The following is a 24,030-nucleotide window of genomic DNA, read 5'->3' as shown; positions in this document are numbered from 1 at the left end:
GTAGACACCATTCCTAATGCCACACAATTTCTCTGTAAGTATATTCAAAGCTTCATAGATTCCAAGACTCTGTGATCATCCAGTCTGACTTTCTGTATAACACAAGCCATAAGCAGACATTCCAATGTCTTCAAACCTGCATGCCAATCTCTTGTCCATTCCCATTAATAGACAAACACTTAAAGATTTGTAATACTACTCACCTACAGAAGACACTGGAGATCAGAGAATTGCTTTAAACAGCAAATTTACATATATTTGCACAAATATCAACTGTTCTGGTTTCCAAAAATAGAAGCATCACATAACAAAATAAATACAAATTATTTATTCAGTGAATATAATAGTCCATAATTGCTGTATATTTGGTTTGTATATAATCAGTGTAACATATTAAATTCAGAGATAATTATGTCTTAATATGAAAAATTATAAAAAAATAATTACATTTATATTACATGACAACTAATTTGCCATGATCAGCACAGATAGTTATATTTAATTCAGAGTACTCCTGGAGTATTCTTGCTACTTACAAACAATGGCTAATAGATCATTGTATGTGTTCTGCCATCATACATATGTTTTCAAAATTTGACTGAACTGGTTGTTGAACTTCACTCTACAATACCCAAAGGAAGCAATGAAGATTATCATTCCGACTTCAGAAACTGAGCCTGTTTTGACTCATTTCCCTCCTCACTGCAGGCCTTCGTCCTAAGAAAGAATTAAACGTGATATTGTCTACAGAAGGAAAGCAAGTTAGCAGAGGTTCTCTTTACTTGTCCCTCTCTTGGCATGGAATAGGCTTGAAGGTTGTTTCGATGTTTTCCAGAAGTACAAAATCGTATCTGCACATCTGCAGCCTGCATAAATAGACAAGGAGAGAGAACACGCTCTCAGTATAAAATAATTTTCTATTTTTAATTCACATTCAAAATACTGTAGTATATGAATGATTAAGTTGGTGGCATTTACCACTTTTAAGAAAATATGCTCAGGACAAGGGGATAAGTCTTTTTGTCTCTGTTTAGTCCTTGTTCCTTGGGTAATAAGCTGGGTAGTGCTGTAGGGAAGGAGTAAGAATGTCCTGCCAGTCTGACCAATAAAGATAAGCGTTGTCATTCAGCCTGGGGTGGATTTAGTCTTCGTTCAAACTATCCTCTTGGAATGACTGGCTCTGGTACAGAATAGCCAATTCCTAGGAAACAATTAGGGTTGAATATTTTGTTGTTCCCCTGCCCACAGAGGTACAAAGATATCTTTCTAGCTGGGGCTGGTTAGCAGATATGTGTGATGTAATCCTTCCTTAACATTCTCCTAAGGAAGGGATGTGGCTGTTATAAGTGAATGGAGCAATGCAAAACCAAGTCGTCCCATTTCCTCCTTTTTCTTGTTGCAATGGCTGCCTATTGGAGAAGGTTTTATGTAGATGGTGGTGGGTCAATTTGGCACATCAACATTAAGAAGTCAAAATTCTTACAATATTGTAGTACCAGATTCTGCCTTGCCCCAGCATGGGTGTGCAATAGGGTAAGGAGGGCATAAGAACCCTCTCGCTATGTGAAACCCACATAAGAGCCATGGAGGAGCACACAGTGCCCCACAAAGGTAGGAAAGAGGCCATGGCCCTGCCCCTCATGCATGAGTAAGCAGAGCTGGATAGAAGGGGCTGGATGTGTGTGGGGTAAGAAACTATCCCACAAAGGAGTGTTACAGCAGCATCTATATACTGGTGCTCCCTTTGGGGCAGTGTGGCTATGCACTGCCCTCTATGCCATTTAGGCAAAGCTGTGAATTAATCAATCCAGTCCCATAGTAGGATGGATTTTAGGGGATGACATGGAGAAGAGAAAGAAATGGGAAAAGATGTACAGCCTCTTTTGGTTATTTCATTATTTATAAGTGAGGTTTTCAAGTCAGCTATAGCTCCACCTATCTGAGTAAAGGGACAGTGGTTTACCATATGTTGTACAGAACAGCAAGCTTGGGCCCTACTCAATCCCTAGGGAAGACAAATGAATAGAGTTTATAGATATAGTGGTTCCCTCTGATTTTGCCTAACCTCCTATGAGCTGTGTTCTGCAGAATTTCACCCAGTAGTTTCTACATCAAAGCCATAACTTCTAGGTGAGCTAAAGCATATCTTTTTAATAATGCTTTAATTTTCTGTGGAACAGGAGAGAAGCAATTCCTGCATATTACTGCTGGAGCCTTGAGCATTTATTCATCTAGAGCTCCTCACATGAGACCTTCAAAGAACTCATGGAACAGCTTCCAGGCCAAGCTGCAACAACAAATCATTATGTACATCTATATCAAGGTTTACTTTGTACACCTCTACCCCAATATAACGTGGTCCTCTGGAGCCAAAAAATCTTACTGCATTATAGGTGGAACCACGTTATATCAAACTTGCTATGGAGGGCTGGGTAGCGAAGGCCGTGCCTCCCCAAACAGCCTGGGCCCACCCCCATCCAACCCCCACCTACTTCCTGCCCCCGACTGACCCCTCAGAACCCCCAACCCTCCCTGTCCCCTGACCACCCCACGAGACCCTCTGCCCCTTATCCAACCCCCAGCCCAGCCCCCTTACACCCCACTCAGAGCAGCGTGTCAGAGCCAGATATGCTGCCGCCATAGGCGCCAACTCCATGGGTGCTCCAGGGCTGGAGCACCCATGGAGAAAAATTGGTGGGTGCAGAGCACCCACCAGCAGCTCCCCAACCCAGCTCACCTCTGCTCCAGCTCTGCCTCCTCCCCCAAGTGTGCCGTTGCCATTCTGTTTCTCCCTCTCCCTCTCTCCCTCCAAGGCTTGCCACAAATCAGCTGTTTGGCATGGCAAGCCTGGGAGGGAGCGGGGAGAAGCAGAGCAGCGGTGCGCTTGGGGGAGGAGGCAGAGCTGAGCTGGTGAGCAGTTGCTTTGCGCCCCCCCCCCCCCGTTACTTGCTGCGGACCTCCCCCACACACCCCTCCCCGTCCCAGCTCACCACCGCTCCGCCTCCTCCCCTGAACTTGCTGCTCCTCCGCTTCTCCTCCCTCCCAGGCTTGTGCAAGCCTGGGAGTGAGGGGGGGAAGAGGGGAAATGCTTTACCACATTATCTCTGAATTCGCATTCTAGCGGATCGCATTATATTGGGGTAGATGAGTATATGCCTTGTAATCCTATAGTGCTGTAATTTTAATGTACCTGAAGATAGTAGGTACTAGCACAGAGTAGTACAATACTGGACCAAATGCTGAATTAAGAGAAATGTGTGAATATAGGCATTTCTTCCAATGTGACCTGCCATTCCATCAGTGGAATTTTTACCTCCTAAAGATATTTCTTATCCATGGGAGAGAAAACAGTACACGGACAACACTGCAAGCTTCATTTTGGAGTTTGATCTCTTCACCAGAGAGATCAGGTGAAGAGTCCTGAAAATTGGGTGTGGCCCCAGGGGACACCCAGGTTCATACACTATCTGTGTGGATCAGTCCAGGTGACAACTGTCCCATCTATGATATATCCTGGACTACAACTGTCTGCTATTAGCATAGCACCATAGGTCTCCCCCTGCACCTGTGCCCTTTTCTTAATCTAATCTTTTGCTGTATGAACATTTCAGACCTTTCTGATTATGGCATATTTATGTAATTATAATTGTCTAACTACATGAAGTGAATGTGTAGTCACTCTAATTAGAGGTATTTTCGGAATTACCATGAGCAATTATGTAATTACAGCAAATAAAGGCATCATAAAATCTGTATTAAAATTATTTTGAAATTTCAGACTCTGACTTTAAGGCCAGAAGGGACCATCATGATCTTCTAGTCTGACCTGAACGTTGCAGAACACAGAACCTTGCCCATCCACTCCTGTAATAGACTCATAAACTCTAGCTGAGTTATTGAAATCCTCAAAGCATGATTTAAAGACTTCAAGTTACAGAGAATTCACCATTTACTCTAGTTTAATCCTGCAAGTGAACCTTGCCCCATGCTGCAGTGGAAGGCAAAACCCCCCCAGGGCCTCTGCCAATCTGACCCAGGGGAAAATTCCTTCTCAAGCCCAAATAGGACAATCAGTTAGACCCTGAGCATGTCAGCAAGACCCACCAGCCAGATAAGTCATTGGGAAAGAAGTCATTGCAGTAACTCAGAGCCCTCTCCATCCAGTGTCCCATCTCTGGCCATGGGACATTTGCTACAAGCAGTTGCAGATGGGCAACATGCCATTGTAGGCAGTCTTGTCATGCTATCTCCTCCATAAATGTATCAACACCAGTTAGATTTTTGCCCCCACTGCTCCCCTTGGAAGGCTGTTCCAGAACTTTACTGCTCTGATGGTTAAAATCCTTCATCCAATTTCAAGCCTAAACTTGTTGATGGCCACTTTATATCCATTTATTCTTCTGTTCACATCGGCGCATAGCTTAAATAACTCCTCTCCCTCCCTGCTATTTATCCATCTCTATTTATAGAGAGCAATCATATCTCCTCTCAGTCTTTGTTTGGTTAGGCTAAAAAAGTCACGCTCCTTGAGTCTCCTCCCATAAAGTAGGTTTTCCATTCCTCTGATCATCCTCATTGCCCTTCTCTGCATCTGTTCCAGTGTGAATTAATATTTCTTAAACATGGGAGACCAGAACTACACACAGTATTCCAGATGAGATCTCACCAGTTCCTTGTATAATGGTAATAACTTTCTTACCTCTACTGGACATACTTCACCTGATGCAGCATATGATTGAATTGGCTTTTTTTCATGGCCACATAGCACTGGCAGCTCATAGTCATCCTGTGATTGACCCAAACACCCAGGTCTTTCTCCTCTGTGGCTTCCAACTGATACACCCCAGCTTATCATGAAAATTCTTGTTGTTAGTCCCCAATTGCATGACTTTGCACTATTAAATTTCATCCCATTTCTATTACTCTAGTTTTCAATGTCATTCAGATCTTCTATGATGTTCCATTCTTCCTCTGTATTGGCAATACCTCCAACTTTGTGCTATTTGCAAATTTTATTAGCACACTCCCAATTTTTGTGCCAAGGTCATGAACGAATAATAAGGTTGATTCCAAGATCAGTCCCTAAGGAATGTCCCTAGTAACCTTCCTCGGGCCTGACAGGTCACCTTTCAATATGACACAGTGTAGTCTCCCCTTTAACCAGTTCCTTATCCACCTTTCAATTCTCATATTAATCCCCATCTTCTCCAATTTAACTAATTTCCCCAGTGTGGAAGTTATTGAAATCCAAGTAAATAAGATCTACTGCATTTTCTTTGTCTTAAAAAAAATCAGTTGTCTTCTCAAAGAAAGAGCTCAGGTTGGCCTGGCGAGATCTACCTTCTGTAAAACCATGTTGTATTTTATCCCAGTTACCTCTATGTCCTTAACTAGTCTCACTTTCAAAATTTGTTCTAAGACCTTGCATACAACTGAGGTCAAACTAACTAGACTGTAGCTTCCTGGATCACTTTTTTCCCCCTTTCTTAAAAATAGGTAGTATATTAGCAATTCTCCAATCATAGGTATGACCCCCAAGTTTATGGATTCATTAAAAATCTTTGCTATTGGCTTTGCAATATCCTGTGCCAGTTGCTTTAATATTCTAGGATATAAATTATCTGGGGTCCTGCAGTTTGGTTCCATTGAGCTGTTTGAGTTTGACTTCCACCTTTGATGTGGTAATTTCTACTTCCATACCCTCATTTCCATTAGCCACTCTGCTAAACTTCTGATTACCCTTATTAAAAACTGAGGCAAAATACTTGTTTAGGTGTTGGGCTATTCCTAGATTATCTTTAATCTCCATCCATCCTCAGTGCTTAGCAGTACCACTTCTTTCCTTGTTTTCTTTTTATTTATATGGCTAACGAACCTTTTACTGTTAGTTTTAATTTCCTATGCAAGGTCCAGCTCTGCTTGGTTTTTGACAGGTCTCACTTTTACCCTACACTTAGTGACCTCCAAAAGATAGCTTTCCTTGCTAATCCATCCGATGCTCCATTTCTTTTAGGCTTTCTGCTTTTTCTAAATAACCAGTCTGAGATGCTTGCTTATCTGGTTTGGTCTTCAACCCTTCCCTATGAATATTTTTCCCTTCCTTGGGATGTAGGCTTCAGATATGTTCAGTCACAGTTGCAGAAATTAATTCCAAGCATCCTTCATATTCAGATCCTTGGTTTCTTCAGTCTAGTCCACTTCCCTAACTAATTCCCTTATTTTTAAAAAAGTTTGCCCTTTTGAAATCAAGGACCCTCATTTCAGACCTATTTTTCTTTATCCTTCTATTTAGTTTAAATGGAATTAGCTCATGATCTCTCAAACTAACGTTCTCCTCTATAACCAGTTATTCAATGAGGTCTGGCTACTTACCAATCCTAAATCTAAAATGGCATCACCTCTTTTTGGTTCAGTGACTATTTGGTGAAGAAAGCTGTCAGCTATCACATCCAGGCATACATGGGCCCTACCATTATTAGTAGAACTTATCCTCCAATCTATATCTGGGAAATTAAAGTCTCCCATAATCACACAATTCCCAGTAGTATTTATTTCATTAAAAATATTAGAGGTCTCTATCCATACCCAAATTGTATTCTGGGGGTCTGTAGCATACCCCAAGCACTATCCCAGTGGGACCTCTTTCTTCCCCAACGTGATTTTGACCCAAACAGACTGCATTTTATCCATTACATCACTTCTAATTTCTTTAGTCTACCTCATCATTAATATATAATGCTACTCCATCACCTTTACCTTTATTTCTGTCTTTCCTGACCTGCACATACCCTTCAATATCTGTGTTCCAGTCAAGACAACAATTCCATCATGTTTCTGTTATCTCTATAATACCTAGTTTCACATCCTGCACCAGTATTTCTAGTTCCTTCATTTTGTTACTCAGATACCTTGCATTGGTATACAAACATCTTAGTAGTTTCTGCTTGGTTTCATCCAGCTTCCTTGTCTGATTAGGTACAATAATTCTACTGCCAGTAATACCAATGACACTATCTTTCCTCTTGATGTCCATTCTCTTACCATCTGTCATTCCTTTCTCCATTGCTCTATCCTCTTACTTGACTTTTCCTCCTACTCAATATTAAAATCAGGCATTGAGATTACATGAATATCTCCTAACCATCTTCCCCAAATTCCTAGTTTAAAGCTCTTTGAATCATTTGTGCCAGCCTCCATCCCAGAATTCTATTTCCATCCCTACTCAGGTGGAATCCATCCCATGAGAACAGTCCTCTGTTTGTGAATGGGATGTTCAACCACTGGGAGGCAAAGTCCTCCTTATAGCACCACTGCCTGCATCATCTGTTGATCATCATAATCTTGTCTCACCTCAGTTCTTCTCTTCTAGGGACAAGCAGAACCCCACTGACAATTATCTGAACCTTCATTTATTTTAAGCATCTTCCCCAACCTGGCACAGTCTCCCTTGATGCATTCTAGCAAGAAGCTAGCAGTATCATTTTGTCCTTCATATGTGAACATCAGTGGATTCTTTCCTGCTCCCAATAGGATCCTCTCCAGCCTCAGGCCCACATGCTGTACCTTAACTCCTGGCAGACAGTACACTCTTCTGTTCTCTGGATCAGCTCTGGTGACAGGCCTGTCCATTTTTGGAAGAGAGTCCACAATCACATAGACCTGCTTCTTTCTTGTGATGGTGCAGTGCACCAGCCTTCCTCCTTCTGTTCTTTCTGTTTTTTGTTCTCACTTGCAATCTTATGCGCGTCATTCTCTATCCTTCTGGGTCTCCAAACTGGCTATCTCCACTGTCTCTTCCCCTCTTCCTGTATGACTAGCCCCTCTTCTCTTCTTCCTTACCCTCCTACTTCTGTTACTGCCTGCTGCACCCCTTCATTTCCCAATTCAGCAAACCTGTTCCTCTGCTCTTTCACCTTCAGTAGCAGGTGTTCTCCTCTGCCTGGTTCTGATAGTCACATGCTTCCACTGACCACTTTCCTCATCCAGCAGTCTACCCCAACAGTTCTCCAGTCCATCTTACATCTATAAGTCTTGAGTTTTCCCTTCAGCCTTCTCTCGCCTTCCCTCTATCATGTGCTCAAATCACCTTCGAAGCTCAACCATAGTTTCTACCTGCATCTCCAAACCTCGACTCTTCTCTTCCGTCAACCCTATCAGGCAGCACTTCATACAAAGCACCTTTCAGGTACTCACTCCAGGATAATGTACATCTCACAGGCTCCACATCCAGTCATTTTAATTGCCTCTTCCATTCCTTAGGTCACTACCACTGCTGCCTCTGTCACTGTGATAGCCATCACACCTAAGCCCCTGTCAAGGGGAAAAAACACTCCACAAATTAAAACAACAACCATACTCACTCCCACAAACTCCCCTTACAAACTCTCACCCAAACTCCCCTGTTTTCAGCTCTGTTTGCTGGCTATTGTGCCGCAGCTTCTGCACCGCTGACTGATTGCCTTAATAAGCCCAATAATCAGTGCTCCCCTGTGGGCTAAGGCTCTGCTTATCTTACAGCACACTGCCTCCTGTCAGTCTCTGCAAACAGCAAACAAACTCTCAAGAACTCACTCATGGCTTCTAAGGAACAGGGACTTGCTTCCCTTCCCTTCCAACAGTTCTCCCCTCAAACTCCTCTGTTTTCAACTCTGATTGCTGGTTCCTGTGTCCCCGGCTGGCTGCTTGGCTGCCATTATAGCCCACCTAATCACGGCTCTACTGTGATCCAAGACTCTGCTTCTCTCACAGCACGCTGCCCCCTACCAGCCTCTGCAACCTGAAAACAGAAAAGAAATCGGCAAAGAAGCCGCAAGCTATCTCTGAAGAACTCATTCACCCACTGTCCCCTAAGGAACAGGGGCTTGCCTCCCTTCTCCTTCAACAGAGCTCAATTCAGACTCTCTTGTTTTCAGCTGTTTGCTGGCTCCTGTACTGCTCCTCCGTTTGGTTTGTTTTTTGTTTTGTTTACATTGTACTTAAAAACACAACATATTTTTGGAGGGTGGGGAAGGAGATGATATAATTCTTTCACTGCCAAGCTATATGCATCTGAAAACAGGACAGTATTGAATCCTAACATTAAAATAATAGACCATGTGCAACTCATAGTAAAATTAATGGGAGTTCCAAGCATGAACAAGAACATAAGAATGGCCATACTGGGTCAGACCAATCACCCATTTAGCTAGTATTCCTGTCTTCCGATAGTGGCCAGTTCAGGGACCAGAATGAATGGGAATGAAAGGAATGGGCAATTTGTCCAATGATCCCTCTCCTGTAGTCCAGCCCCAGCTTCTGGCAGTCCACAAATAAGAACACAAGGCAAGACTGAGATTGGGCAGTCTATTTATAGCCTGCCTACTCTACCAGATTAAGCAATAATTTAAAAAAAAAACTTGGATGCTGATAAACCTTATGAAATGGTTCTCGTTTTATGATTGTTGGATAGAAAAGTATTTACAACATTAATTTAGGTCTTAGAGTCTCTCTCACTGTAAATGCTTTTAAGTAAAATCATTCTAGCTCAGGGGTGGGCAAACTACGGCCCGCGGGCCGGATCCGGCCCCTTGGGTCTTTGGATCCGGCCTGCTGGATTGCCATCCCCGTAGCGCCGCGGGCACCGCACTGTGCCGGGAAGCGACCAGCACCTCGTTCCTGCAGCCCAGGGCGCAGGGGAGGCAGAAGGCTCTGCGGGCTGCTCTTTCCTGTGGGTACCTCCCCCGAAGTTCCCATTGGCCAGGAACGGGGAACCACGGGCAATGGGAGCTTCATGGGTGGTACCCACAGGCAAGAGCAGCCCACGGAGCCCTCTGCCTCCCCTCCCCTCAGGGGCCGCAGGGACGTGGTACTGGCCGATTCCTGGAGCAGCGTGGGGCCGGGGCCAGGGCAGGCAGGCAGGCAGAAAGGGAGCCTGCTCTGGCCCTGGTGCATGCCACTGCAACCCCGGAGCTGCTCCACGTAAGCGGCGCCGTACTGGAGCCCACACCCCAAACCCTTCCATCACCCCAACCCCCTGCTGCACCCCACATCCTTCCTGCACCCCAACCCCCTGCTGCACCCCTCCTGTACCCCAACCCCCTGCGCTGAGCCCCCTGCTGCACCGCACCCCTCCTGCTCCCAAACCCCCTTCCCTGAGCCCCCTCAAACACCCCACACCACTCCTCTGCCCCAACCCCTTGCCCGGAACCCCTTCCTGCACCCCACACTCCCTCCCACAACCCAACCCCCTGCCCCAGCCCTACGTTCATGGCCCTGCAAGCAATTTCCCCACCCAGATGTGGCCCTTGGGCCAAAAAGTTTGCCCACCCCTATTCTAGCTCTATTGAGAGTAGAGTCTAATTAGGGCTGGTCTACACAGTTTTTGTAGGGATTTAATTATTTCAGTTAGGTGGTTTTTTTACCAAAATAGTTCTATCAGTACAATCTCATGTGTGGATACAGTTAGTTATGCTGCTATAAGAGTGCCTCATACCTGTATAGTTTATCCCCTAAATTTATGGGAGTACGCTGTACCAGTATAAGCACCTGTCTACCAATATAACTATGTCCACTTTAGAGAGTTGTACACCTTTAGCTATACTGGTTTCAAACAGGTATAGCTGAAGTGGTACAAAAGCTTTGTAGACAGTTCTTTAGAAACAGAGCCACTGGAAATCCATAAAGAAAATAAGAATTATTTTGCCCATCCCCTCTCTCTCCTCCTCCTCAAAATCTCACTAAATGAAATCTTAATTGGAAATTTCATGGGACAGCCAGCACCTCAAAACATTTTTTCTTGTCTATTTCTTTGCTTACATGCTTCACATTTTGTCTTGCTACCTGTGCACAGGAAATGACTCTCATCTTCAATACCCATTATTCTTTTTATATGGTGCAAGATATTGTATGACATATTTTATTTCCCCGAAGCTGCTGATGAAATAGAAAGTTGTGTTATTTGATATAGTCGTGGTACTAGTTTGTTGCAGGAGGCAGCATAGTTTAGTACTGAAAAAATTGTCTAGGAGTCGGAATTCTGAGTTCTAGGGTAAAATTTTCAAAAGTGCCTAGATGACTTAGGAGCCTAAGGGCTTGTCTACATTGCAAATTACTGAGTGGCAAGGCAAGGTATCAATCTATATTGCACCATTTTGCTGCATAGTAACATTCCATGTGGCCCCTGCTACAGTGCATTAAAAATCCCAGATTACATCTCATTTCTCAGTATACACTGTCCCTAGAAGAGCAGCGAGGGTATTCTGCTTTGGGTGGCTGGAGAGCTTTGGTGCACCCAGAGGCAGCAAACCCACTGACATACTCTTTTAAGGAGTGCAGCTTACAACTCCTCACACAGGCAGTCAGCTCTACTGGGGATAAAGAGTGGCTTGGCCCTCTGTGCATACCATGCATCTGCAGAATACTAGCAATTCTGGTCCCCACTAGAGCCTCCATATGCTGTTGTGATACCATACCAGGCTCCAAAAGCCCCAGAGCCAGCCATGGGAGAATTCCCCCAGCACGCTAATTGGGTTACGCTGCCACAAACTGCCCCACAAGATCCACTCTGTGGGCATGCTAGGGGCTGGAGAAGGGCCATAGTGCTGTGTCTTAGAGTGGTTCAGGACAGCCAGCGCTACCCGCAGGCAGCATAGGTATGCTGTTACACCCAGGGTTCAGCCCTCAGAGCAGCACAGAATTGGGAGGGTACAAAGGGGGCTTAAAGCTATCTTTGTCCCTACTTTTCGTGGGCTGCAAGGTTTGTTTTGTGCCTATAAGGGTATGTCTATGCTGCAATTAGACAACCATGCTGGCCCAGACCAGCTACTAGGGCTCATGGGACTCAAGCCAAGGTGTTGTTTAATTGCGGTGTATATGTATGGGGTTGGGCTGCAGCCCAAGCTTTGGAATCCTCCCACCTCCCAGGGTCCTAGAGCTTGGGCACACCACAATTAAACAGCCCCTTAGCCTGAGCTCCACGAGCCCAAATCAACTGGCACAGGCCAACCACAGATGTCTAATTGCAGTGTAGACATACCCTGTGAGGCACAGAACAAAAACAGCACAGCGTAATTTGCCATGGGATTCCAAGTAAATTAGCAAGGTTCTGACTTCTTAGCTGTATGTTATTTAGGACTGTTATTAATTCATAATAGTCTACTTTTGTCAGTGACTCATAATTCCAATGGTATATATTTTCCATTCAGTACTCATTCTGTTAGAGTCAGAACTCATTAGATTTTGTTTGAAATTCTGCCTTTGCTGCACTTGGCATTTGTGTGCAGAATACATTAAAATGCAAAAATGTTGCTACATTAAATGCAGGATAAATTGTGAAGTAAAATTCTCCTACCAACATTGTAGTGAATGGTTTGTTCTCACAAGACGGAAAGGCAAAGTTTAAATGTTATGGTGTCTGTACAGTTATCTGTGGAGCTTTTAAGAATGGCTACTGGGATACTGTCAACTTTATGAACTGATTAATACATTAATAGTTAAAGGAGCTTAGGAAATAACATTTAAGCATTAAAACTGAAATCATACATACTTATCAGTGTCAGTAAGCATAGCATACATGTTTTGCTCTTGTACTGTAGAATCCTAACAGGGGCAAACCCTATTTGCTTACTCACACATGGAGATACAGAACAAACCTGTTGATTTCAATGTATGTGCATGTGAGAAAATCTATATACAGAACTGCTGAGGATAGAAAAATGCTGAAATAATGTTTTAAAATGTCTGTTACAGAAGAGGGTTGAATCTTGCAAACTTTAGAAATGCAGGTCATACTCACTCACAGGAGTGGTCCCTCTGAACTAATTGTGACTGCTTGCATAAGGATGGCAGTATCCTGCCAAAGTAAGCAGCATGTACACAGAACTTGCATATACAATGGATGTATGCTTAACACATGGAGTGTGTACTTAATATTTATGCACAAATCAACTGTTTCACAGGATGAATTATGTCTTAGACAAGGATATAATTTGTTGTGACAACAATATGCTTGTATTTAGGACTATGCATTATACACAGATTTCCACAAGCAGCACAATAAATATTTTTCCAGAAACACCTCAAACAATCTAATCTTCAAGTATCCTTTTTATTAACCATCCACTTACCTTGCTGGATTTGTAATAGATCTTAGCCTCATTCGGAGAATCCTGAGCTTATATTTTGGGCCAATTAGAGTCCTTGTAGAATAAGTCAAGGAAATTCTTGATATTTTGTCAAAATCCTCATAAAATCCAACAAAGATACTGGCTTGTCTATACTGCTGAAATGTAGTAGCTTCACTAGAGAGAAAGTATAATACATTGTTGTCTGAGTCAGATCCACTGTTATTAAAAAAATAATCTTGGTAAGATGTCTTGACTTGTGGTTAAGTTCAGAACTGGGAGTCTAGAGATCTGAATCCAGATTCCCTGGTACATGTATCTACTTTACACCACATTACATGTGTAAACTGGCTCTTACCCTGCTGTAACTGACCAGGGACCACCACCCCAGTGTAAAGGAGGATTCTCCTGTGGGACAGAGCTAGCATAGGGATCAGAAAAAGAGGTATGGCCAGAGGAGATATGACCGAGATGTCACTGTCCCATGCTGATCCCTGGCTGAGTTATCAGTTATCAGTGAGTCAGTTTTCATTGGTGTACATTAGAGCATCCCTTAGGCTGCTTTAACCTAGTCCATGGTCATCAACCCTGCACAGAGGTGCAATAGGATCTTTAAACCACCTTTTAATATGCATACACCCTTAATACTCTACGCACTGTACAGAGCAGCCAAAGCCAGAATCTGGCCCCTAGATTTTATTCTGCCTCTGCTAAAGACTTCTGCAAGACATTTGGCAACTCTTTTAGGGACTAAATTTCAAAACCAGGTATGTGCAATTACACTTGCAATAAAACATATCCCATGGTCTACCTACTATGTATAGACAACTTCTACAGCTGAGCATACAAACTGTAAAATTACATACATAAAATGGCTAATTACATGTCTCACTTGCCATTAGGTGTACAATTATAAATTTATGTATGTTATCATGTCAATTGTGCACACAAATTAGGTACATATTAGTACATTTTTGTGTATGCTCTGTGATTCTGAACAGCAGGATCATAATTTCTGTGCTTCTGTTTCCTCCCCTTCAAAATGGAGAATATAATAATTATTTACCTACCTTAAGAGATTAAAGTAATTAATGTTTATAAAGTTAATTGCAATTTTTGGATGAGAAAACACTGTATAAGTGTCAGACATAAGATATGTAAATATAAGTCACTTATATAGGACATAATTCTGAGCTCACACTAGCTTTTCCACTGAATGCATCCGATGAAGTGAGCTGTAGCTCACGAAAGCTTATGCTCAAATAAATTGGTTAGTCTCTAAGGTGCCACAAGTACTTCTTTTCTTTTTACTAGTATTATGAGTGTCACTCCACTGACTTCAACAACGTTACTCCCAGTTTACACCTATGTAGCTAGCAGGAGAAAAAAGCCTATATACACATATTACATGAAAATGTCTTCAGGTTCTAACAAATCTATGAAAGCCAAGACAAATCTGAGCTGCTGATACCTTAATTCAGCACTGTTGTTGCATGTATAATGGTAAATACTCTTTAAGAACATTTTTTACTTTCAATAATAAACAGCTTGCTATTGAACTGACTGCTACAAACAGTTTACTCAGTAACTTTTTAATGTAACTGGTAAGCAGTCACTGCCTCAATGTGTTAATTCACTATTCTGGGACTATTTTGACTCTATATGATAGTGGCATCCATTTTTATTTTAGATCTGTCAGTGAAAGGGACCATGATAAGTTTCTAGACATAGTATGGCTTTTCATTTTTATCTGAAAACAGAACAAACCTCAAATGATCCTCTACTACATAAGACTGTCCTATATTTACCCAACTCAGCACTTGCATTAACAGAACTTTTAATGGTTTTCTTCTTCTTCTTTTTTAAGTAGATTCTGCTGCAAGGTAAGGCAACTTTAGATAAATAAAAGATACAAAACCTGTTGAGTAAAATATGACTTACCTATTCATTTTTGATTCTGTTGTGTTTCCAGCATTGTCTGTTATTTTAATTCTAATGAAACCTCTCCTAATGCTTTTGTTCCAAGTAATAAAATCCACAAAGTAGTAATACACTGCAAAATAGAAACAGAAAATAATAAGATTCAAAGATTGAACTTAACATCATGAATATAATTCCTGTTCTCTCCCTATTAAAAATACTCATTGGATGAGGATGATGACTCATTATCTCTCTCTGGGTTACTAGTTCAAATCAGAGCTAGAGGCTATTAATTAAAGTAGTTTCCATATGATGGCTATTCGGAGTTATGTGAATAGAGCCAGTGGCTTCCCCCAGTTCTTAGAAGGAAATGGTCCTGTCACTGGACTGGTCACCTCCTAAGCACCCCCTCGGGCCCAAAGGTTGTTTTCCATCTCTGTTTCTCTCTCCCCTCTTCTGAACCCCTTATGAACTTTACCCAGTCTTTTTTGTGGCTAATCCCACTCTCCCTTTGGGGCCTGTTTACTAACAAAAACATTCCAACAACAGTCTTCAGAACCCCACGAATAAAACCATTCACCACTACCCAAAAGTTCATACTCTGTTCTGGCTCTTTTACCATATTTGGAGCTCTTCCTCTATCTCAGTCTGTTTCCTCATCAGTCTGCCACTTGTAGTCTTTCCTACTAGGAGCTCAGCCTTCTAGCTTTGACTTCCTTCTCCTGCCAGCGTCTCTGCTGCAAGCGTCTGAGGGAGGTGGCAGCATATATACTGCTGTCCTACTGAGAGCTCCTCTGGGTCTGTGGTGAGACAGGGGCGCTCTGCCCCACTCTATACCATAGGGCTCCTGATTCCAGACCCTTAGTGTCCTGGGTTTTCCCCATCCAACTACTAACATCCTGGGACTCCTTCCTCTCTCTTCTGGCTTTGACCACAACCTGCTCCTTTTCTAGTTCCAGTGTCCCTGCAACAGGGTTTTCTGGCCTCCTCTAGGCCTAAAGGGCCAGGATACCTCATTACAGATGCACATCACAAAACAACCAGCACTACTGGTATTAAGAGTTTGATCCTGTATTCCATTGCTCAGCCAAAACTCTATTCACTTCAGTGGGAGCTCTGCCTGACAAAGGAATGAGAGGCCAGACTCTAACTGCCATCTTTGTTGGCAGCCTCCAGAGAGAATGAATGAGAATGTTGTAAAGCAACCATGTCACCTCTAGAAGTAAAACTTCCAGAAAATAGTTGAGGTATATTGCCAGAATGTTGGAGGAAATTGGACTGCATTGTTGCTGCCAATGCAGTACCTGTTGTGTGGATAATCAGAGGAAAAGAAACTATTTGGGGCTGTTATACTTTTTTTAAGCACTAAATTCAATTAAAACTGTTTTGTTTATTTTGTTTTTTTAATATTCTTTGCTCAAAAAACAAGTCTCACTTTATATAAATGTGTTAAGTTTGTTTTCCCTATGTGTGTCTTAGGTTTTTAGTTTGATTGATCTCTTTTGTTTATTTCGTAGTCTCTCTTGGTTATTTGTTTCCTCAGTAACCCGTTTCCTTTTCAAATTCCTAGGGATTACCATAGGCTTCACTCAGTAATTACTCTGCTCTCCTGACTGATTTATTGGTCTAATTTCTCTGTTGGTTCTTGCTTATTAGTACTTTACTGTGCCCAGTTATGTCAGGGCTTCTTGTTCCGCTACATGTGTTTTGCTTATTACTGTATATGTACAGTACAGCCATGTTTCCTTCCTTTCCCACCCAAGCAAGTTCTATCACCCAGCCTCTCCTCTCTAACTAACTAGCCTAGCTCTCTGGCTCCCCTTTCCCTCCTGACAGTCCATCTTTCCCCATTATCCAGTGCAGCCGCATTTCTTTCTCTTTCCTGTTCAGCTCACTCATTGTTTACTATTCTGGCCAGATCATCCCTCTCCTTTCCCCATTCTATATACTGACACTTAACTGATGGTTTAGATTCTTTTTATTATAGTATTTTACAAGTCATATAGTAACAATGTTCAAAAATTTAATCAAGAACATGTCATCTTTTCTGGATCAGTTAATAATCAGTGACAAGTTTGGTAAGTGTAAAAAAGTAATGCATGGTCAGTCACTTACTGCAGAACGGTTCTTGGCCTGAGGTATCAAAATAAGCCTTTGTCTCGAGAGGGTCTTTTTGGATTAAATAGTTTTTCCATTTATCAGCAAAATAACCTGAAATCCAAATTTTATAAATTCAACATTACATTATTAAGCAAAATAGCAACAAATACAAAAGAGAAAATTACTGAAGGTTATACATTTTATCTTAATTTTTCAGTGCATTAACTGGGAAAGAAAACTGATTTGGAAAACATAGAAATCATCCAACCAGTCCAACAGATAATATATATCCTTTCAGTCTTCGGTAGGCCACTTAACATACTTCTCCTGCTATACTAAGATCATAAGAATTGTCATTCTGGATTAAAGCAGGGGACCATCTTGCTAGTATCTTATTCCAAAAGTGGCCATTACCAACTACTTCAGAGGAAGATGTAAGAAACCTCCTACTGAACAACTAAGGAAAAGTTCCATAGGTAAAGTTTCTTCCTATTCTTCCCATAAATGATCAATTAGCTTATCACTGAATTATAAGGGTTGATATGCTTCCTAAGAATGTTGGGGTTTTTATCCTGTGTAATGTATTTGTGGATATTTTATTTTATAAATGTTTAATCCACTCTGAATCCTACTAAACTCTTGGACTCAATGTAAAAAGTATTTCCATTTTACCCATTTTTTAAATTTTTTGCCAGTTAGTCTCATTGATTGTCTCCTTATTCTTGTGCTATGAAAGAGGGTACATGGGCATTCCTGATTTAACTTCTTTACCATTCATTATTCTGCATATTTCCATCATGCCCCTCTTATTCATCTCCTCTCTAAATGAAACTGTCCCAATCTTTTCAATCTCTCCCTAACCTTAAATTTCTACATGATTCTAATTATTTTTGTTGCCTGCCTCTGTTTTGGACTAGAAAGCCCAGTGAAGACAGTTTATATGGATTTAACCCCTGCAATGAATTTAGAGGCCTTTAAAAAAGCAGTCATAGCATTAAAACTTTAGATTATTTTTAGATGCTAGGTAGTTCTGCAAGCAACCCTCTTCCACAGATCCTAGCTCACGAAAGCTCATGCTCAAATAAAATATCATGCACATTGTAGGGAGAGTGGTCACTTTGGATGAGCTATTACCAGCAGGATAGTGAGTTTGTGTGTGTGTGTTTTTGGAGGGGGGTGATGGGGTGAGAGAACCTGGATTTGTGCAGGAAATGGCCCACCTTGATTATCACATTGTGTAGAGAGTTGTCACTTTGGATGGGCTATTACCAGCAGGAGAGTGAGTTTGGGGGGGGGGGGGGGGTGGAGGGTGAGAAAACCTGGATTTGTGCTGGAAATGGCCCAACTTGATGATCACTTTAGATAAGCTATTACCAGCAGGACAGTGGGGTGGGAGGAGGTATTGTTTTATGATCTCTGTGTGTATATAAAGTCTGCTGCAGTTTCCACGGTATGCATCCGATGAAGTGAGCTGTAGCTCACGAAAGCTCATGCTCAAATAAATTGGTTAGTCTCTAAGGTGCCACAAGTACTCCTTTTCTTTTTGCGAATACAGACTAACACGGCTGTTACTCTGAAACAGATCCTATCAATGTCTCCAGTAATATTTACAGCAGGCTGCAATATGGAGACAAAGTCTAAGATACCTGAGAAACAACTATTTTCAATTAAGAGACTGCTATGAAAAAGTCACCAATACATTATTTGGCCCTTCCAGCTGAAAAAACAGACACCATCATGTAACTCTTACCCAGTACTGGACAAGGCATTGGTTGAAAAGCTTCACAGTTGGCACATTTTCCATTCTTATAATCCAAGTATGAATCACAAGGGTATGTTGTTATGTTGCAACTCCCTCTCAGGGATGACAGGAACAATAAAACAGATCTCTGATGGTCACATTTAACAAACTGAGATCCTTTAATTAAAAAAGAAAAATTAAATATGCAAGGAATATACACTGAATTATCTATTCCTAAAGAGAAACAATATTAGACACACAACAAAATAATCCCATTTCAGTTCTTTCTAATGACTACATTATTCCCTACTGCTCAGGGTTTTGCCTTTTTTTAATCAGTCAGAGGGAGAAGATTGACTTATGGTTTATTTGGCTACTAGCTTTCAAAGGTGAGGAATGGATTTATACCTATCCAAAAATAAAAGATGAGGAATTAAGGAGGAGCGAGAGTATACAATTGCTGAACAAGGGGGCAATGTACATAGAAAAAGTATTGTAGAAAGCCCTCTTGCAAAATTTACAGAGTTATTGGGATTAAACATGGGCCCAAGTCAAATTGTCCCTCCCATGGGAGGGAGCTCAGGGAGAAAGACCTTCTGGGAGCATCTCCTCATCAAGATTTCCCCCATGCTGTTCTTCTGGGGGGCTGTAGGGAGCCAGGGTGGCTTCCCTCCGAAGCAGAGGGTAAAGAGCCACCCTCTCAGCCTGAGTGGGCGGGGCCAGACCAAGCTTACGCCAATCCCCGGAACGGGAGGGGTGGGAGAGAAGTACAAAGGGCAGGGCCCTTTGTCCAGTGAAGAGAGCACCAGGGAGGGAGACAGACACAGGCTGCTGGCTGCTCCCTCGCAATCCTGCTGCCGACCCAGGGGAGGCCCGGGGCCAGGAGGAACCTGACCGGGAGGAAGGCCTGTAGCGACCAGGACTGCCAGCCGCTGAGTACCCAGAGGACCTGGAGGGATCAGGCTGTAACCCGGGCCAGTGTGAGACCGACACAGAGGGGGAGCTGGAGCTGCCAGCAGCTGAATACCCGGACGAGCTGGAGGGACCAGAGAGGCCTGATTGAGAGACCGGGTAGGAAGTAGTCCACGGGTAGAACTGCACCGGGGGGTGGGTGTATTTGGTCAGCGGGGCGCGGATGGCCCCCCACTGACCCAGCGGCAGGACCTTCGCCTCCCGCCACTGTCAGGGCCCTGGGCTGGAACGCAGTGGAGTTGGGTGGGGCTGCGTTCCCCTACCCTGGCCAACCTGCCTTGGGTAGCAGAATCGCACGCTACAGACTCGTGCCAGCGCTCCCCTGCCTAAGGGGCATGCTGCAGACTCGTGCCAGCGCGCCCCAGGGCTTGAGGGGCGCGCTACGGACTCCGGCCGGCACACCTTTTCTGCTAATTCCCCAGCGCCCAAAAGGTGTGACTAAGGCCTGCCTGTGGGACCCTAGTTCTCCATCGCCCCCTAGCGGCTCGGAGGACCGATTGAAACTTGTCACAAGTGGTGGAGAATGCGGGCAGTGATCCCTATCCCTGCAGCAAGGGGTTAGCGCGAGGGGGCCTCTGAAGCTCCCCTACTGGAAAGATGGAGATGGAAAGGCTTATCAAGTTCCTGGCTGAGAGCCAGCAACAGCAGCAGCACCAACTCGTACAGCAGCTGGGTGCCCACCAGCAGCAGTTACTTCAAACCCTGGGGGCCCAGCACCTGACCAATGGGCGACCCTCCTCGCCCATACCTGACGGGGCTGGCCCAGAAGGCTTACCGTGGGCTCCCAGATGATGAGGCCCGCATTTATGCTCGAGTGAAAACGGCTATCTCGGATGCCTTCAACATTACCCCTGAGACTTTTCGGCGAAGGTTTCGGGAAAAGGTCTACCCACCGGGCACCAGACCCCAGGCCATGGCCCAGGAATTGAAGGACGCAGGTAGCCAATGGCTACAACCCAAGCGTCGAACAGCAGCTGAGGTGACTGAACAGGTCATCCTCGAACAATTTGTGTACATCCACCCGACCAAGGGGAGGGCTTGGGTGTTGCGGCACCGGCCACAAAGTCTGAGCACAGCCGTCGGGCTCATGGAGGACTTTCTCGAGGCAGAGGCCCTGATAGGACCGGCCGCCTGCCCCCCAAACCCTGAATCCAATGCACAGAAACTTGAAAGGAGGGGGGCCCACCTCCCAAACCAACGCACCCCACCATACCTGACGACCATATGGCGGCAGGACCGATTTTCCCCAACGCCCCGAGTCCTCACCGCGCTCCGCCCCTAGATGCTTAACCCAACCACCGGGCCCCAGCCAAGTCTGCAGCCCCACTGGTGTACCCACGCGGCCAGGACCTTGCTTTCGATGTGGCAAGTACGGTCATCTGCAATGGGGCTGTCCTGCGATGGACTGCAACTTTGGCCTGGTGTGCACCGGGGAGCGACGGGCCCGTCCGCCCTCTGTGGCCAAACTGACAGCTCCCATGGAAGTCGCTGGGATCCACGTGGTTGGTCTAGTTGATTCAGGCTGTGGGCAGACCCTTGTCCACCAGGAGCTCTTCTCGGACACCGAGCGGACCATTGGGGAAGTACGGATTCAGTGCATCCACGGAGACGTAAAATCGTACTCCACAGTTCAGGTCCCCATCACAGTGAACGGAGCAACTCAGTTAATGAACGTGGCAGTGGCGTCATCCCTCGCCTATCCAGTGATTCTGGGCCACGACTGGCCAGACTTCATAGAGGCCAGACTTCCAACCCCTACCCACCAAAGAGGTGTTCAAGGGAGCTCCGCCTGAGAGGAAGACAGGACCCGACTCAAGGTCCGACCCAGGAGCTGACCAAGGTCCCACCCCCGGGCAGGATGGCCTGGCAATGGCTGGTCCCCCTCCTGACCTGGTGGACTTTAGCCGAGATCAAAGGGAGGACCCTACGCTCCAGTTTGCCTATGAGCAGCTGGCCCGGGTGGATGGTGAGGTCGTGGAGGCGCGGCGCACCACCCAATGGCCTAGGTTTGAACTCAACCACGAGCGGCTCTACCACCTTGACCGAGACCCCCAGACCCAAGAAGTCCGGACCCAACTCGTGGTTCCCCGCATTCATTATTGGGCTGTCCTGAAGCTTGCACATGACATCCTGGCTGCAGGCCATTTAGGGCAGGAAAAAACTGTGGCCAGGGTCCTGGCCAGGTTCTTCTGGCCCGGCGTCCACAGTGAGGTGAAGGATTACTGTGTGTCGTGCCTGGACTGCCAACATGCAGCCCCGGCAGGGGTACAGAAGGACCCCCTGGTCCCTTTACCAGTCGTAGGTGTACCATTTGAGCGGGTAGCAATGGACCTGGTCGGGCCTTTTCCAAAACGTAAGGCAGGCCATCAATACATTCTTGTCCTAATGGACTATGCCACCCGCTTCCCCAAGGCCGTCCCCTTAAGAAGTATCACCGCCCGCACTATTGCTGCGGAGCTTGTGAAGATCTTCGCAAGGGTGGGCCTCCCACGGGAGATACTCACTGATCAAGGGACCAACTTCACTTCTAAGCTGGTCCGTCAGGTATGTGCCATATTGGGGATTAAGAAATTGCAGACCTTGGTCTACCATCCCCAGACTGACGGACTGGTTGAACGGTTTATCTGGTTAACTGGTTAACCAGACCCTGAAGGGAATGTTGCGGCGTTTCCCCACCCAGGACCTCCGCCAGTGGGACCAGCTGCTCCTTCCTTTACTACTGGCAATTTGAGAAGTCCCACAGGCGTCCACGAAGTTCTCCCCATTTGAGCTTCTCTATGGGCGGCGACCCCGCGGGGTGTTGGACCTCTTGAAGGAGACTTGGGAACACAACCCGTCCGCAACACAGGGTCTCTTAAAATACTTCTTACAACTGCAGGGGCGGCTGGTGCGGGTGGGCGAGCTCGCGAGGGAGAACTTAAACACAGTCTAAAGAGCCCAGGAGCAGCACTACAATCGGGGTGCCCAGGCTCGATCATTTGTGCCAGGGGACCAAATACTCCTGCTCCCCTTGGAGGAATCAAGCTTTTTGCCCACTGGCAGGGTCCGTATGAGGTCCTCTGCCGGGTAGGGCCTGTCACCTACGAAATTCGGCAACCTGGTCGCTATAAGGAAAAACAGATTTATCATGTAAACCTCTTAAAACCCTGGCAGGATTGGGAAGGACTCCTAGTTGTCCCGTACCCCCCCAAACCAGACTTGGGGCCCCAACCGCCCAAGGAGTCGGATAATGGTGAGCCCCAGCTAGCAGAGACACTCACAGTCGAGCAGCAAGAACAGGCACTCTGCTTAGTAAGGGCATTCCCCAAGACTTTCACCACGAAACCCAGGCGGACTATGCTCACCTTCCATGTGATCCAGACTGAACCCAGGGTGGTGGCCCGAGAGACAACCCGGACATTGCCTAGGCGAATGCGGGAGGCTGTAGAGGAGACAGTCCAGGCGATGTTGGATCTGGGTGTGATTGAGCGCTCCCAGAGCGAGTGGCGGAGTCCCGTCGTCCTCGTACCAAAGCCGGATGGGAGCCGGCGGTTTTGCATTGACTTCTGAAGGGTAAACGCCATTTCAAAATTTGACGCCTATCCGATGCCCCGAGTCAATGAGCTCCTTGACCAGCTCAGGGAGGCCTGTTATATCACCACTTTAGATCTCACCAAGGGGTACTGGCAGATCCCCTTGGATCCCAGGTCCAAGGAGAAGACCACGTTTGCCCTTCAGGGTTGTACCATTTCACCCGGATGCCTTTCGGCCTCCATGGGGCCCCGGCAACCTTCCAGCGTTTGTTGCAACCACACACGAAGTACGTTGCGGCCTACCTGGACAATATGGTCATCTATGGCAATAACTGGGAGGAACATCTTAACCAAGTCGTGTTAGTCCTCCGGGACCTCCGCGCAGCCAGGTTTACGGCCAATCCAAAAAAATGTCGAATTGGGTGGGAGGAAACCACTTACCTGGGGTACACCTTGGGCTGGGGACGGACCCGCCCCCTCATCAGGAAAGTCCAAGCACTCCAGGAATATCTGGCGCCGACCACAAAGAGGCAGGTGCGTCAATTCTTGGGCTTAGCTGGTTATTACCGGTGGTTTGTACCCCACTTCGCAAGCGTTACAGCCCCGCTAACGGAGCTCCTGACCAAGCACAGCCCCCGCCGGGTGCATTGGTCCGATGAGTGCGAGACGGCCTTTCGAACTATCA

The 24,030-nt window shown here is 45.2% G+C and overlaps 1 protein-coding gene across 1 annotated transcript in view; it reads right to left on the bottom strand.

Annotated features, from left to right (window-relative positions):
* Positions 1 to 491: 491 nt before the first annotated feature.
* Positions 492 to 24,030, bottom strand: part of LIPI (lipase I) — a 39,357-nt gene continuing 15,818 nt past the window's right edge. The window contains exons 6-10 of the mRNA XM_084617536.1: positions 18,871 to 19,038; positions 17,136 to 17,231; positions 15,042 to 15,153; positions 13,104 to 13,277; positions 492 to 866 (exon numbers count right to left, since the gene is read on the bottom strand). Coding sequence (XP_084473662.1) covers positions 779 to 866; positions 13,104 to 13,277; positions 15,042 to 15,153; positions 17,136 to 17,231; positions 18,871 to 19,038 — 638 coding nt within the window. The 3' untranslated portion in view covers positions 492 to 778. The remainder of the gene's footprint in view (positions 867 to 13,103; positions 13,278 to 15,041; positions 15,154 to 17,135; positions 17,232 to 18,870; positions 19,039 to 24,030) is intronic.

The sequence above is a fragment of the Lepidochelys olivacea genome, assembly GCF_965140295.1.
Source record: "Lepidochelys olivacea isolate rLepOli2 genome assembly, chromosome: 1".
In the NCBI taxonomy this organism is placed as follows: domain Eukaryota; kingdom Metazoa; phylum Chordata; order Testudines; family Cheloniidae; genus Lepidochelys; species Lepidochelys olivacea.
Note: the sequence above shows the minus strand (reverse complement) of the source record. Positions and strands in the feature narration are given on the sequence as shown.